This window comes from Aethalodelphis obliquidens, unplaced genomic scaffold, assembly GCF_003676395.1.
Source record: "Aethalodelphis obliquidens isolate GAN/ISIS:26980383/991018 unplaced genomic scaffold, ASM367639v1 scaffold6, whole genome shotgun sequence".
NCBI classification, from domain to species: domain Eukaryota; kingdom Metazoa; phylum Chordata; class Mammalia; order Artiodactyla; family Delphinidae; genus Aethalodelphis; species Aethalodelphis obliquidens.
In genome coordinates, this window is record NW_020837950.1 from 48,345,743 (window position 1) to 48,361,933 (window position 16,191).

At 38.7% G+C, this 16,191-nt stretch overlaps 1 protein-coding gene and 1 pseudogene across 6 annotated transcripts in view; one reads left to right on the forward strand and one right to left on the reverse strand.

Annotated features, from left to right (window-relative positions):
* The first annotated feature begins 980 nt into the window (after window positions 1-980).
* Window positions 981-2,183, forward strand: LOC113619030 (periodic tryptophan protein 1 homolog pseudogene; annotated as a pseudogene).
* A 5,683-nt stretch (window positions 2,184-7,866) lies between these two features.
* ZGRF1 (zinc finger GRF-type containing 1) overlaps window positions 7,867-16,191 on the reverse strand; it is a 70,713-nt gene continuing 62,388 nt past the window's right edge. For all 6 annotated transcript variants that reach the window (XM_027103552.1, XM_027103553.1, XM_027103554.1 and 3 more), the window contains 7 exons: window positions 16,011-16,158; window positions 14,268-14,395; window positions 12,266-12,389; window positions 9,659-9,835; window positions 9,386-9,520; window positions 8,406-8,667; window positions 7,867-8,230 (listed from right to left, as the gene is read on the reverse strand). In XM_027103552.1, the coding sequence (XP_026959353.1) occupies window positions 8,073-8,230; window positions 8,406-8,667; window positions 9,386-9,520; window positions 9,659-9,835; window positions 12,266-12,389; window positions 14,268-14,395; window positions 16,011-16,158 (1,132 nt within the window). In that variant the 3' untranslated portion in view covers window positions 7,867-8,072. The remainder of the gene's footprint in view (window positions 8,231-8,405; window positions 8,668-9,385; window positions 9,521-9,658; window positions 9,836-12,265; window positions 12,390-14,267; window positions 14,396-16,010; window positions 16,159-16,191) is intronic.

Consider the following 16,191-nt stretch of genomic DNA (forward strand, 5'->3'; position numbering starts at 1 on the left):
GGCACAGGTTCAATCCCTGGTCAGGGAACTAAGATCCCTCAAGCTGGGCAGCATGGCCAAAATAAATTAAAAATAAAAATAAATAAATTTTAAAAGTCCTTGCATCCCTGGGATAAATTCCACTCAGCATGGTGCATGATTCTTTTAATGTATTGTTGAATTCGGTTTGCTAGTATTTTGTTGAGGATTTTTGTGTCTATGTTCATCAGTGATATTGGCCTGTAATTTTCTTTTTTGTGATATCTTTGTCTGATTTGGTATCAGGGTGATGCTGGCCTCGTAGAATGAGTTCAGAAGTGTTCCTTTCTCTGCCATTTTTTGGAATAGTTTCAGAAGGATGGGTGTTAACTCTTCCCTAAATGTTTGGTAGAATTCGTTTGTGAAGCTGTCTGGTCCTGGATTTTCATTTGTTGGGAGTTTTTAAATCACAGATTCAATTTCAGTACTTGTAATTAGTCTGTTCATATTTTCTATTTCTTCCTGGTTAAGTCTCGGGAGATTGTACCTTTCTAAGAATCTTTCCATTTCTTTTTTTTTTTTTTTTTAATTATTACTAGGTTACTTTACACTCTTTTCTTACTAAGATTTTTTTTTTTTTTGGCTGTGTTGTGTCTTTGTTGCTGCACAGGGACTTTCTCTAGTTGCGGCAAGTGGGGACTGCTCTTTGTTCTGGTATGCAGGCTTCTCACTGCGGTGTCCTCTTCTGCTGCGGGGCATGGGCTCTAGGCCCACGAGCTTCAGTAGTTGTTGCCTGCGGGCTTCAGAGCGCAAGCTCAGTAGTTGTGGCGTGTGGGCTTAGTTGCTCCATGGCATGTGGGATCCTCCCGGACTGGGGCTCGAACCCGTGTCCCCTGGATTGGCAGGCAAATTCTTAACCACTGTGCCACCAGGGAAGCCCCTGTCCATTTCTCCTACCTAGAAGAATCTTCTACCTAGAAGAATCTACCTAGAAGAATCTTCTACCTAGAAGAATCTACCTAGAAGAGCTTAATGAAAAAGAAGTGAAACGTCTTATTGCTGAAGCAAAGGAAAAATTACAAGAAAAAGGTGGCAGTGATGAAGAGGAGACAGGCGATCCTTCAGAAGATGGCATGCAGCATGTCTGTACCCAGGCCCGACTTCGGGAGCCCCTGGAGGATGGTGACCCAGAGGATGACAGGACGCTGGATGATGATGAGCTGGCTGAGTATGACTTAGATAAATATAATGAAGAAGGTGACCCAGATACTGAAACTCTTGGTGAATTTCTTTTGGGTCTTACAGTCTATGGGAGTAATGATCAAGATCCTTATGTTACTCTGAAAGATATGGAGCAGTACGAACGTGAAGTTTTCTTGATTAAGCCCAATGACATTCTCATAGTTTGTGGCAGAGCCGAACAGGACCAATGCAATTTAGAGGTACATGTTTATAACCAATAAGAAGATTCTTTTTATGTCCACCATGATATCCTGTTGTCTGCATACCCTTTGAGTGTTGAATGGCTGAATTTTGATCCTAGCCCAGATGATTCAACTGGAAATTACATTGCTGTGGGAAACATGACCCCCGTCATTGAAGTGTGGGATTTCGATATAGTGGAACTCTTTAGAGCCAGTCTTTACACTTAGAAATAAGCTATCAAAAAAGAAGAAAAAGAAAGGAAAGATGAATTCCTCAGCAGATGGGCATACCAATGCTGTCCTTGACCTTTCTTGGAGTAAGCTGATCAGAAATGTGCCAGCCAGTGCATCAGCTAACACTGTTATTCTGTGGGATACGTCCTTGGGGAAACCAGCAGCCAGCCTTGCCATACATACAGACAAGATCCAGACTCTCCAGTTTCATCCATTTGAAGCACAGACTCTGATTTCTGGATCATGTGATAAGTCAGTGGCTTTGTATGACTGCCGAAGTCCAGAGGAAAGCCATCAACTGTGGCGATTCAGTGGGCAGATTGAGAGTGACTTGGAATCACTTTTCACCTTGTCATTTTTTGGCCAGTACAAATGATGGTTTTGTATATGATTTGGATGCATGCTCAGATAAGCCAATTTTTACACAATGCACACAATGATGAAATTTCTCGTCTTGATCTAAGCAGTCAAATCAAGGGCTGTCTTGTGACTGCATCAGCAGACAAGTATGTGAAGAATCTGTCCATTTTATTGGAATATAGTTTTTCGTAGTAGACTCTTATGATCCTTGGTATTTCTGTAGTGCCAGTTGTGACTTCTCCTTTTTCATTTCTGATTCGGGCCCTCTCCCTTTTTTTCTTGATGAGTTTGGCTTAAGGTTTATCCATTTTGTTTATCTTTTCAAAGAATCAGTTTTCATTTCATTGATCTTTTCTATGGTGCTCTTCATCTCTATTTCATTTATTTCTGCTCTGATCTTTATGATTTCTTTCCTTTAACTAACTTTGGGTTTTGTTTGTTCTTCTTTCTCTAGTTGCTTTAGGTGTAAGGTTAGGTTGTTTGAGATTTTTCTTGTTTCCTGAGGTAAGCTTGTATTGCTATATACATCCCTCTTAGAACTGCTTTTAGAATTGCTGCATCCCATAGGTTTTGGATCACTGTGTTTTCATTTTCATTTACCTCTAGATATTTTTTGAGTTCTTTGATTTCTTCAATGATCCATGGGTTGTGTAGTAGCATATTGTTTAGCCTGCATGTGTTTGTTTTTTGCAGTTTTTTTCTTGTAGTTGATTTCTCATAGTGTTGTGGTCAGCAAAGATGCTTGATATGATTTCAGTTTTCTTAAATTTACTGAGGCTTGCTTTGTGGCCCAGCATGTGATCTGTCCTGGAGAATGTTCCATCTGCACTTTAAAAGAATGTATATTCTGCTGCTTTTGGATGGAATGCTCTATAAATATCAATTAAGTCCATCTGGTCTAATGTGTCATTTAAGGCCTGTGTTTTCTTATTGACTTTCTGTCTCGATGATCTGTCCATTGATGAAAATGGGTTGTTAAAGTTCCCCACTATTATTGTATAAGTGTCAATTTCTCCTTTTATGTCTGTTAACATTTGCCTTATATATGGAGGTGCTCCTATGTTGAGTGCATGTTATTTGCAATTGTTATATCTTCTTGGATTGATCCCTTGATCATTATGTAGTGTCCTTCTTTGTCTCTTGTAACAGTCTTTATTTTAAAGTCTATTTTGTCTGATATGAATATTGCTACTCCAGGTGTCTTTTGATTTCTATTTGCATGGAATACCTTTTTTTATCCCCTCACTTTCAGTCTGTATGTGTGTCTCTAGATCTGAAGTGCCTCTCTTGTAGACAGCATATATACAGGTCTTGTTTTTGTATCCATTCAGCCAGTCTGTGTCTTTTGGTTGGAGCATTTAATCCATTTACATTTGAGGTGATTATCGATATGTATATTCTTACTGCCATTTTGTTAATTGTTTTGGATTTGTTTTTGTAGGTCTTTTTTATTCCTTTCCTCTTTTATTCTCTTATCCTGTGATTTGATGACTATCTTTAGTATTGTGTTTGGATTCCTTTTTCTTTTGTGTCTGGTGGTATATCCATTATAGACTTTTGGTTTGTGGTCACCATGAGGTTTTGATATAGAAGTCTGTATATATATATATATGATTGTTTTAAGTTGCCGGTCTCTTTTTCTTAACATTTATTTATTTATTTGGCTGTGCCAAGTCTTAGTTGCGGCACACAGCATCTTCATTGCGGCATGCAGGATCTTTAGTCGCAGCATGTGGGATCTTTAGTTGCAGCATGCGGGCTCTTAGTTGCAGCATGTGGGATCTAGTTCCCTGACCAGGGATTGAACCTGGGCCCTCCTGCGTTGGGAGCGTGGAGTCTTAACCACTGGACCACCAGGGAAGTCCCAAATTGCTGGTCTCTTAATTTCAAATATCCTACATTTGCACTCTTCTCCTCATGATTACTGGTTTAGATGTTATATTTGTATGTGAATGATTTCCTACCTTTAATATATGTTTGCCTTTACTAGTGACCTTTCCCAATTTGTAGTTTTCGTGTTTCTAGTTGTGGTCTTTTCTGCCTAGAGAAGTTCTTTTAGCATTTGTTATAAAACTGGTTTGGTGGTGCTGAATTCTTTTAGCTTCTGCTTATCTGTAAAGCTTTTGATTTCCCCATCAAATCTGAGAGCCTTGCTGGGTAGAGTATTCTTGGTTGTAGGTTTTTCCCTTTCATCACTTTAAATATATTGTGCCATCCCCTCTGGCCTGCAGAGTTTCTGCTGAAAAATTAGCTGATAACCTTATGGGGATTCCATTACATGTTATTTGCTGGTTTCCCTGGCTGCTTTTAATATTTTCTCTTTATCTTTAATTTTCATCAGTTTGATTACTGTGTGTCTCAGCATGTCCCTCCTTGGGTTAATCCTATATGAGACTCTCTGCACTTCCTGGACTTGGGTGACTGTTTCCTTTCTGTTGTTAGGGAAGTTTTCAGCTATTATCTCTTCAAATATTTTCTCAGGCTCTTTCTTTCGCTTCTCCTTCTGGGACCCCTATAATGTGAATGTTGGTGCATTTGATGTTGTCCCAGAGGTCTCTTAAATTGTCGTCATTTCTTTTTCTTTATTCTGTTCCATGGCAGTGATTTCCACCATTCTGTCTTCCAGGTCACTTATCCATTCTTCTGCCTCATATTGCCTCATATTCTTCTGCTATTGATTCCTTCTAGTGTGTTTTTCATTGCAGTTATTGTATTCTTCAACTCTGGTTGTTCTTTATGTTTTCTAACTCTTTGTTAAAAACTTCTTGTAGCTTATCGCTCTGTGCATCCATTCTTTCCCTGAGTTCTTGGATCATCGTTATGATCACTACTCTGAACTCTTCCTCAGGTAGATAGCCTATCTCTATGTCACTTAGTTGTTCTTCTGGGGTTTTGACTTGTTCTTTTGTCTGGAACATATTCCTTTGCTATCTCATTTTGTCTACATTTATATTTGTATTTTTATATATATGGAAGGTTAGTTATGTTTCTCAACCTTGGATAAGGGGCCCTCTATGGGAGGTGTCCTATAAGTCCCAGCAGTACACTTGCCTCTTGTCACCCAAGGGCCAGGGACCAGCTGGTCCCAGGGTAGGTTATGATCTATGTCTGCTGACTTGGTTCCACAGGCTGCAGGATCTTAGGTTTTTTGTTTTTTTTTTTTTGCAGTACGCGGGCCTCTCACTGCTGTGGCCTCTCCCGTTGCGGAGCACAGGCTCCGGACGTGCAGGCCCAGCTGCTCCGCGGCATGTGGGATCTTCCTGGACCAGGGCACGAACCCGTGTCCCCTGCATCGGCAGGCAGACTCTCAACCACTGTGCCACCAGGGAAGCCCCAGGATCTTAGTTTTCTTCCTTCTGGTGTCTGCCCCTGGTGGGTGAGGCTGGTCTAGAGGCTTGTGCAGGCTTCCTGGTGGGAGGGGCCAGTGCCTGGGCACTGGTGGGTGGAGCTGGGTCTTGGCCCTCTGGTGGGCGGGGCCATGTCTAGGGGCGTGTCAAGAGGTGGCTGTGGGCCCAGGACATTGTTAGGCAGCCTGTCTGCTGATGGGTGGGGCTGTGTTCCTGCCCTATTGTTTCGCCTGAGGCGTCCCAGCACTGGAGTCCACAGGCTTTTGGGGTGGGCCAGGTCTTGGTCCCAAAATGGCAGTCTCCAGGACACTTCACACTGATGGATGCTCCCCAGTAGGCCCACCACTGCTGTCCTTGTCCTCACAGTGAGCCACAGCTGCCCTCCACCTTCCCAGGAGACCCTCTAAGACCAGCAGGTAGGTCTGGCCCAGGCTCCTATGAAGTCACTGCTTTTGCCCTGGGTCCTGGTGCGCATGAGACCTTGTGTGTACCCTCCCAGAGTGGAGTCTGTTTCCCCCAGTCCTGTGGAGCTCCTGCACTCTAGTGCTGCTGGCCTTCAAAGCCAAATGCTCTGGGGGCTCCTCCTCCTGATGCCAGACCCCCAGGCTGAGGAGCCTGACGAGGGGCTCAGAACTCTCCTGTGGTAGAACTTTTGTCATATAATTGTTCCCCAGTTTGGGGGTTGCTGACCCGGGGGTTATGAGATTTGATTATATCGTGTGTGTCCCTCCTACCATCTTGTTGGGTTTCTTTATGTCTTTGGATGTAGAACATCTTTTTTGGTAGGTTCCAGTCTTTTTAATTTTTTTTTTCAGTCTTTTTCATTTTTAATCTCCTCGTAAGAGAAGATGAGCTCAAGGTCCTTCTGTTCTGCCATCTTGTGTTTTGTGAAAATGTGGTTCCTTTCTTGTCCATGTAATTGACATAAGGTGGCACTCAAGTTTGCATTCTCAGTAGAGTTGGGAAGTAAACTGGTCCATTAAGGTTACTCCTTTTCTTCTGGTTGTAAGACACGCAATTCCAGGGTAGAAAAGTAACTTCCAACTAAGCAAGGCCTCTTTGGGGTAATGGCAGATTGTTAAAGGCTTCTCTCCCCTCCTGTTTCCCCAGATGGTGATGCGGAGCTCAGCTGGGGCACCCACCCAGTCTAGCCTACAGGTGGCATCTCACATGCTATCTTCAGGCCTGGGTCTCTGTCCTAGTGAATCTACTGAGGATGTGCTGGGCTCAAGGGGCTTTTGGGCCCCACCAGGGTCCCCAAGGGGCAATGAGTAATTTCTGAGGTGTCTCCTATTCAGTCAGGTATTGCCTGGAACTCGAGAGTCACATCTTTCACTTACATTAAAAGAGCAAATGCTGTTGCAATCATTAACACATTGTGGACAAGGCTTGGAGAATTACAACTTTTGTTTCTTCGTTAGATTTATTTTTCTCCCAAACAAAAGAAGAGTTTCATAGAGGTAGACTGGCCATTTTTTACAGTGAAGTAATTCAAGTAAGCAATTTTCTGCATCTTTAAAATAAATGTTGGGCTTCCTTGGTGGCACAGTGGTTGAGAGTCCGCCTGCTGATGCAGGGGACACGGGTTCATGCCCTGGTCCGGGAGGATCCCACATGCCGCGGAGCGGCTGGGCCCGTGGGCCATGGCCGCTGGGCCTGCACGTCCGGAGCCTGTGCTCCACGGTGGGAGAGGCCACAGCAGTGAGAGGCCTGCGTACTGCAAAAAAAAAAAGAAAAAAAAAATTGACTCGAATCACTCATAAAAAATATGAGTTTTTAATTGGTAAAGACAAACATTTCATTGGTATTAATTATAATCAAGCCCTTGCCATTTTTCCATGTAAGATAAGTAAATATTCCTTTAATAATGGCTAAAAATCATACAACAAATGGTTTAACTTATTTACATATGGAATATAAGGATAGAAAAAAGACTGAAGCAATATGTTAGCAATTATTATCTCTGGGTAGTGAATCTCCAGGTGCTTTTTATTTTCTATTGTATACTCTTCTGTATTTTGCAGATTTTCTATAAGGGGAATGTATTCTTTTTATAATATTTTAAAATCCATTATATACTATATATACCAATAACTACTCTGCAAATAAATGCACAGGAAAAAGACTATAGAATGAAATGAGCCAAAGGGAGTCTTTCATCCATTCATTCATTCATTCATTCATCCCACAGATACTTATTGAGCACCTACTATACCAGGGTCATGGCCAGTTTTGAGCACTGCTGTCTTCAGGAATGAACTTTTAGTTCATTTCTCTTCTTTCTTTTGTACTGCTTAAAAGTTTTATTGTGAATATGTTTTTACTTATAAAATGACAGGGCATTATAATTATTTTAAAAAGATTCAGCTAGAGCTGTAGTTCAGAAAGGAGTGTGTTGGTATAACTGTGTAGACATGTTTTAACAGATGAGCTTTTGAGATATTCACTTATTTTTGAAGTAACATTGGTATTCCCCATAAAGGCTTTTTCCTGCTCCTTGTAAAATTCATTTCTTTAGCAAACAGAAGCCATAATTTTTAGAAAAAAATTATTTTTATTAGTGAAATTATATATTACTTTCAACATCTGCCTATCTTAATATAAGTAACTATACTTTTTCTGAAGAGCAAAATTTTACATGTTTATTTACTTTTGTTTAAATATCTTTTTTATTTCAATAATGGGTTTGGGGTAATAAAAATATACAAATGTATAGTGTAAAATGAATTTGAAATTATATAAATACAAACTATATCATGTCTTTCTGCAAATTAGATTTATCTTTAGATTTATCTTTTTCTCTCTTTTTCTTCTGTTTTTCTTCTGCTTGTTTTTCAAAATAATCTTTAAGGATATGGTTCAGCTGTGGTTCATACTGGCTTGCGTGTTGCAATCCATCTTCCCTCCCTTAGAAAGATACAAAACATGAGACAACTATACTTTACAGTAGTTTCCATATTATCATTTCACTCATCTCCCATAGTGGCAAATTCAGAGCTGTTCCTACCTGAACCACCCCAAGCACTAACCCAAAAGTCAGTTTTAATTCAAAATGCTTGAATTAAATACATTTTTATTTTACCTTCACAGTGTTGGATCACACGCCCCCATAGTCGATTTTTCCTCAGACAGGCTAAATTTCCTACAATCAACAAATGCCTCCTTCCTCTGGTCAATGCAACATTCATTCTTTTTTCTGAATCAATAAATCCTACTTGTCTGGTCCTTACGCAGGACAGAATAATGATCTCCTTTTCAGCTCCCTGAAAAGCATCTACTGTGGACACCTGCACAGCTTTCATATCAGGATGGTCGAAGTCCACAGCACTGAGTAAATGGCAGAGCTGTGGAGGAAAGAAGACAAGGCTCATGTGGTGCAGAGGTCATGAAGAACCTACGCCTCTCAACCTACCCACAGCAGCTGTCATCATTTAACTAATAGTGGGTAATTTTCATTTTCTTTTTTATTACTCACAGAGATTTGGCTAATTTCTGAAATGATAAATAACTAATGATAATGTAAGTTATGAAACAAAATCAAAGTGATGATTTATCTTTTGCTAGGAAACTTATTTAGATATGCTGATTTAGAGCTGATAAACTAAATGAAACAGATGAAAAATACTAAAAATAAATAAATATAAATGAAAACTAGTTAGAAGTAACTGGCTTGTGTGTAGATTAATATCTGGTATCTATCTTTGATTTACTGATAAAATGTAATAATAATGAAAGAACATTTTGGAAAACAGATTCAATCCCATCTGTCCCAAAACACAAAGCATATACCATATTTCCTTCCCTCTAATTTGTTTATTTGCATTTTTGCCCCAACAGCTGTAAACTGAATTTAATTAAACCTTGTTAGGTTTACATTTAATTATACAGAAAAAAAGCCAGACTAGACAGAAGTCTGAATGCTGTTTTAATATAGTAACTACAGTCCCCAAAGTTTTTCTAGCACCAAACCAACACAAACCAAACTACTACAAATGTAATATAAAATATTATAATATGAAATTATATTTAATAATGATAAATATCATAATAGGTAATACAAACCTTGTACATTTGGGATTTGTATAATGTTATCACCCCAATCATAGAGCCCACTATTCCACTTGCAATCAGTGCTTGGATCAGCTTGAGTGTGAAAGCAGCTTCTGCCACATTATGAAAGCTGTTATTTCTTTCAATCTGGAATAAGAAACAGAACCTAAATGACATTTCCCAGAAACACTATGGAAAGACCATGAAAAGCATGCAAACAACAACAATAAAATTAAAACAGGAAACTAAACTGTGTTGACTCTTATCAACACTAATGTCATTTACCTGTTCCAGTCCTTTAACATTATAGAAACACAGGGTTGGGAGCCATTCCAGTAAAGGGCTCCTCTCTGTTTCTGAAACACCATTCATGAGGTTTCCTTCATAAAACAGATCATTAGCAATAGCACTGATTGTAGGGTGACAACGGTACTGGGTTCTCAATAGAACTGGTTTGTGACCCTAAGAAATTTAAGTGCAGAAAAATAAAGAATTAAAACAGCATTTTTTTTCTTAGTGGAAAAAAAATCCACAATAATATTTTAAAGTTTAACAATACTGCCATATTGTGATCTTGGTAAATTACAACCATGATAAAATGAATAAAAAGAATTTTTTGAATTTACTAAAAATATTTTTATAGTAAACTTTTTATACCAGAAAATTATAAAATATAAACAAATCTTAGACTATCTAATAAGTATGGTACCTAACATCATGCTTTCATAATCTATATGGAATTGGCCTAACACTAAATTGAAAATAAATCTTTAAAAAAATTAGAAACTGTTGTTGATAACTCATTAACTATCCTCCTTAGGTACAAGCCATTTTTCATTCTGAATCTTCAAAGAAGTTTCCGATTTTCTTAATACATCATAAACCAACTCCCATCTACTTCAGGGCTTTCCTTGAGTATGTTCTTTATTTGCAAAATGTTCTGTAATATTGTTTGAACATTTTGAATAGTTACAAGGCACTCTAATAATATGTAATAAAATGCAGGATTAGTGATCACATGGACAAAGGATCTTCTATGGGGGAGAAATATGTGAGGAAAAAAATCAATCCCCAATACTCTTTTAGGGCATAAATATGTGAAAAGACAACCCACCAAATGGAAGAAAATATTTGCACATCATATATCTGATAAGGGATTAATATCCAAAGTATATAAAGAACTCCTACAACTCAACAACACAACAAACAACCCAATTCAAAAATAGGCAAAGGGCTTGAATAGGCATTTTTCCAAAGATAAGTGCATGAAAAGATGCTCAACATGATTAGACATTAGGGAAACCACAATGAGATACCATTTTATACGCATTAAGATAGCTGTTATTTTAAAAAATGAAAAATAACAAGTGTTGGTGAAGATGTGGAGAAATTAGAACCCTTGTACATTGCTGTTGGGAATGTAAAATGGAGCAGCAGCGATGGAAAAGAGTTTGGCAGTTTCTCAAAAGTTAAACATAGAATTACCATCAGATCCAGCAGTTGCACTTCTGGGTGTATACTCAAAACAACTGAAAGCAGAGACTTGAACAGATAATTGATACCAATTTTCCTAACAGCATTATTCACGATAGCTGAAGGGCGGAAACAACCCCAATGTCCATCAACAGACGAGTGGATAAATAAAATGTGGTGTACACATAAAACGATGGACTATTATTTAGCCTTAACAAGGAATAAAATTCTGACATATACTAAAACATGGACAAACTGTGAAAACATTATGCTCAGTAAATAAAGCCAGACACAAAAGGGAAAATATTGTATGATTCTACTTACATGAAGCAAATATAGAGACCAAAAGTAGAATAGGGGTCACCAGGGGCTCAGGGGAGAGGGGAATGAGGAATTATTGTTTAATAGGTACAAAGTTTCTGTTGGGTTGATGAAAAAGTTCTGGAAAAGGATGGGGTAATGGTTGCACTACATTGTAAATGTACTTAAAAAAAAAAAAAAGTAAAAGTACTGTTACATGCCGCCAGTGTGGATAAACCTCAAAAATGTCGTGCTAAGTGAAAGAAGCCAGATACAAAAGGTCACATATTGTATGATTTCAAGCTGTATGATATGAAAATTGTAAGACCGTATGATATGAAATACAGAAAAGATAAATCCATACAGACTGAAAGCAGACTGGTGCTTGCCAGGGGCTGGAGGGAGGGAATAGAGAGTAACTGCTAAATGGGTACAGTTTTATTTTGAGGGGATGAAAATGTTTTGGAACTAGACAGAGGTAGTGGTTGCACAGCACTGTGGATGTACTAAAATGCCACTGAATTATTCATTTAAAATGGTTAATTTTTTGGGGGGGATGATTTGTAAAATTTATTGTTATGATTGCTTTCCACATTTAAATATATATTCACTTTTGAATTTTAACTTTTGCATCATTGAAAGTGAACTTCCAAAATGTATAAACCCGGGCCCCCCCAAATCTGCATCCATCCCAGTGAAAAAAAATGGAAGAATGAGCCTCCAAATGACAGCAATTATAAAATGGTTAATTTTACGTTACGTGAATGTCACCTCAACTTAAGACTATATTAATAATTTTTAAATTAAAAAAAATGTGAAGTAGAGCTCTAGAACAGCTCTACAATAGGGGACATGGATAACAGAGACATATAGATTTTTTTTTTATTTTACAGCAAAATCAATATACTTACTACCCACTACGAAAGTACACAGGGAAAAGATTCATTTCATTCTTAAATTATTAGGGTTCAACTTATCTTTAAGATGAGTACTTTCTAAACAATTCCAATTAAAATAATTTTAGGGCAAGGACTTGTTCTTCTAATATTTTCACTTTCTATCAACCTACACAGTGTATAATCAATAAATGATAGTTCTGTATGAATTTAGCAGTAGTACCATTAAGCAAAGTCGATCAAAAAGCGTTTGTTCCAATCCATTTTCATGAGCTGCATCAGAACCCTGAATAGTAGGAGGGAGCTGTTTGGGATCTCCAACAAGAATCAGCTTTTCACACTCAAACCTAAAAACAGAATTCTAAAAATTAATCTAAGCAATGAGAGAAACATGCATTAACATCATTTACTGCACTATTTTCTAAAATGTATTTCAAAGAATTTGAATACCATGACACGTTCTCAGAACTAACAAGGCTTAACAGTGATAATAAGTGTATTAAAAGGCTTTAAAAAGTTGTGCAGTAAAGAATCCTTGGGCTTCCCTGGTGACGCAGTGCTTGAGAGTCCGCCTGCCGATGCAGGGGACACGGGTTCGTGCCCCGGTCCGGGAGGATCCCACATGCCGCGGAGCGGTTGGGCCCGTGAGCCATGGCCCCTGAGCCTGCACATCCGGAGCCTGTGCTCCACGGTGGTGGAGGCCACAGCGGTGAGAGGCCCGCGTACCACAAAAAAAAAAAAAAAGAATCCTTTACATAACTTTACTTTTTTCCACATAAAACCTAGTAAGTGTCCCCTGCCTCTGCAAGGACTTAGTGTTTCACAGAACACACTTTGAGAAACAATGATTTTTAGAATCTATAAACTTAGAAACATTCTTAGAAGTCATCTGCCTTAAACTCTTGTTTTAGAGATGAAGCAAATTAGGCTTTCAGGGGTAAAATGTCTTTCTAAATAGGAATAGAATATAGTGGGGAAAAGTCCAAGTTTTGAAGAAAAACCTATATCCAAATTTTCGCTGTTATATTGTGTGGACACAGCAAGTTATTTAATCTCTACAGCTTCACTATTCTTATCAGTAATCTTGATATAATAATACCATGCATGGCTGTTGTAAGGACTTAATAAAGTATGTAATGTGTTTAGTAGACAGTAGGTGCTCCACAGTATTAACCCTCCACCCTCTCATGCAGGGCCTTACTTTCTCCATCCCTGGCTCCTGAGTAGGGTGACCAACTCATTCTGGTTTGCCCAGGACTGTCCCAGTTTAAACACTGAAGACCCCATGATGCCGGAACCTCCCAAGTCCCGGGCAGATCGTGACAGTTGATGCCCTACTCCCTCATCCTTACACCTGGGAAAAACTGTAAATTCACCAAAATAACTGTGTGCTTTATTTTACAGTGGTTGTTAATGTTACATCCCCATTTTTTAAGGGGAAGAAAACATACTTTTGGTTATGACGTGTGAAGATTTATTGCCATATATATTGAATCAAAATATATTAACATAAAAGTACTTGTGAAGTAAAATCTTTCTTGTGCGTTTTCAGCACTTACAAACTGGAAATCAGAAGATTAAATATTTACTATAAAAAAGAAAGAAAACGGAACAACAAGGGGGACAGAACAAAGCCTAGGACTGAAGCCTACTGAGTCTGGTCTAGTACTCCTTCCACTACCTTTAGGATTCCTCAATAAGAGATGCTTTGAAAGCACAGTGTTTCAGTTGGCTGAGACAGCTTAGAAGATTTCATAGTTTCCTAAACTTTAGTAGACAAATTTTCATTTTCAACTTATTTTTCTTTATCTACTTTCATAATCTAAAAAATATTTTTGTAACCTAAACACTGGAATTATATCAAGGTAAGGAACTAAAGAACATTCTTCAGTAGAGTTAGGTTCTTAAACTATGACTAAAGAGGCACCTTTAGTCTGGTTGAGAAGCCTGCAACGTTCTAGTAGAATCCTAGCACTTGAACTTTCAAGGCTTTAAGAATGTCTAAACTGTGATCCAAGTAGTGATCCAACTGCCTCAACGGTGATCTAACAAAATTTTGATACATTAACCCCTCCCTCAAATTTCCCTCTGGATTCTTTCAAAAAATCAGTTTAGTACTTGCGTTGCTAGGAATTTTCACAAAAGTCTGGGAAGAGTTTGAACTGAGGAAATGTTTGAAATAATTGTAACATCTGAGCATCTTTGGAAAAGAACTTTTAGGTTACCTTGCAATGGGAAGGAGGGAAGCCGGTTCTGTGATTTGACTACACTCATCCAGGACAGCCACAGGAAATTTAAGATCATTCATGCATGGGAATGGGCAGGCTGCACAGGTAACTCCAACTACTCGGACCTTTATTACAGTAAGAATGTTATTCATTAACAACTATTAAACAAATTAAGAGAATATATTTACCAAAGAACTTACAGGCTAAAATCAGAAATGAGCAGGTCCTAATTTAATCACTGGCAATCAGAAATCATAGGCCACTTTACATTTTCATTATTCCCACATAAGAAATGGAAATTCCTCTAAGAGTTTTATTTATGAACAGGTGATACCAATGAGCAATAGTTTATAGTAAACCGGGCTTTCACTTAGAAAGGTATCAAAGAAACCATTAATAATTATTCTTACGTATCAATGTGCTGGATAAGGATGTAAAACGGTAAGTAGTTTACATAAATGACTAATTTGCATTAATTGAATGTAGTCAAACTAAGCCCCTCTGGATTTGGTTGGGGAGAAGGGAGGAAAGGTAAGTCTATAACTCAGATAATAAAAAGCTGGTCTGAAGGCTTCCGAGGACTTCTAGAACCCAAACTTGTTGTAGATTATTATTTACAATTCCCTCCTTCCCCGTGACAGTATTACTCATCCACACCCTTTGCTGCGTGCCTCTGCAGTGTCTCCCACCAGAGAAGTAGGTGGAGTATACTTCCCTGCCCCCTGATGTCGGGCTTGGCCATATGACCTGTTATAGCAATGGAATGTTAGCTGACGTGCTGGGAACAGCAGCTTTACACGTATTTGTATGATCTTGCCTGCCCTCTTGCACTTGTGCTGTCAGGAGAGGGGCATCATGCCACAGACAACTGTTCTCAGAACGAGAGGCTTGACCCACACCAAATGACCTGTAAAGTTGTTAAGTTTGTTGTCTTAAATTATTGAGATTTTGTTTGTTAAGCAACATGATTTCAGCAATAGCTGACCAAAACAGGGTCCCAAACAGGTTGACTGTCCCAAATCTCTCGCAGAAAAAGTGGACCCATGTCCACATTGTCCAACAAGCCAACAACCCTCTTTTCCTCCACTCCCTTTTCTTCCCCCCAGGCTCTCCTTTCACAGGAGAAAGCTACTAAATGACTTCTTTCTCTCCTCCCAGCTGACACCCAGACTGGCCTGGATCAGAACTTGATGAAGGAGATGATGCTACTTGTTGCAGCCGGAGACCCTATGTGTCCAGTGTTGGTTCCCAACACCTGGGATTAAGTGTCTGAGCCTCCTAGATTCTTAGGATAGATTTCAGACAGACCCGGAAAGGATTGGTTTGGTTTCTAGGAAAGCACCAAAGATAAAAATGAACTTGGATATTTTGCCGAGTGTCAGACTTTCTCTTCCTCTGTTTCTCCTAGAAAAAAGCCAAGTTTCGTTTAACTTCCCAGGAATCTATTCCCACCTCTTCACTTTCCCCTTAAGCCTATAAAAAGATATACACATAGGGAGAAAGAGAAAAGATGACTGTCACGGAGAGTTGGATGTGTTCACAAATTTGAAGAACGCTTTGCAATAAAACGTGCACTGGATAGACAGGCACACTTCAGTTGAATCTGAGCTATCACAGTCATTTGTTTTACTTAAGGGAAATAAATAGGAATAATATTCCTATCAACAGGAATAAAAGGGATCTGAATCGTATATATAAATTAAATAAATAAACAGACAAACTGAAACTGTTTCCCCTCACCTGCTTCAGCAAGGTTTTATTGGTCCCCAGTTTATGCTGCTCAATACTTTTCCTCACATAGACTCTTTCCACAGGAGTCAGGTCTTCCTTCATGAGTGCATGTAGTTCTTTTAATTGTTCATTTTCATTTTCTGAGCCAGCATGCAAACTTAAAAAAGAATTACATAAAAGAATACCCTTT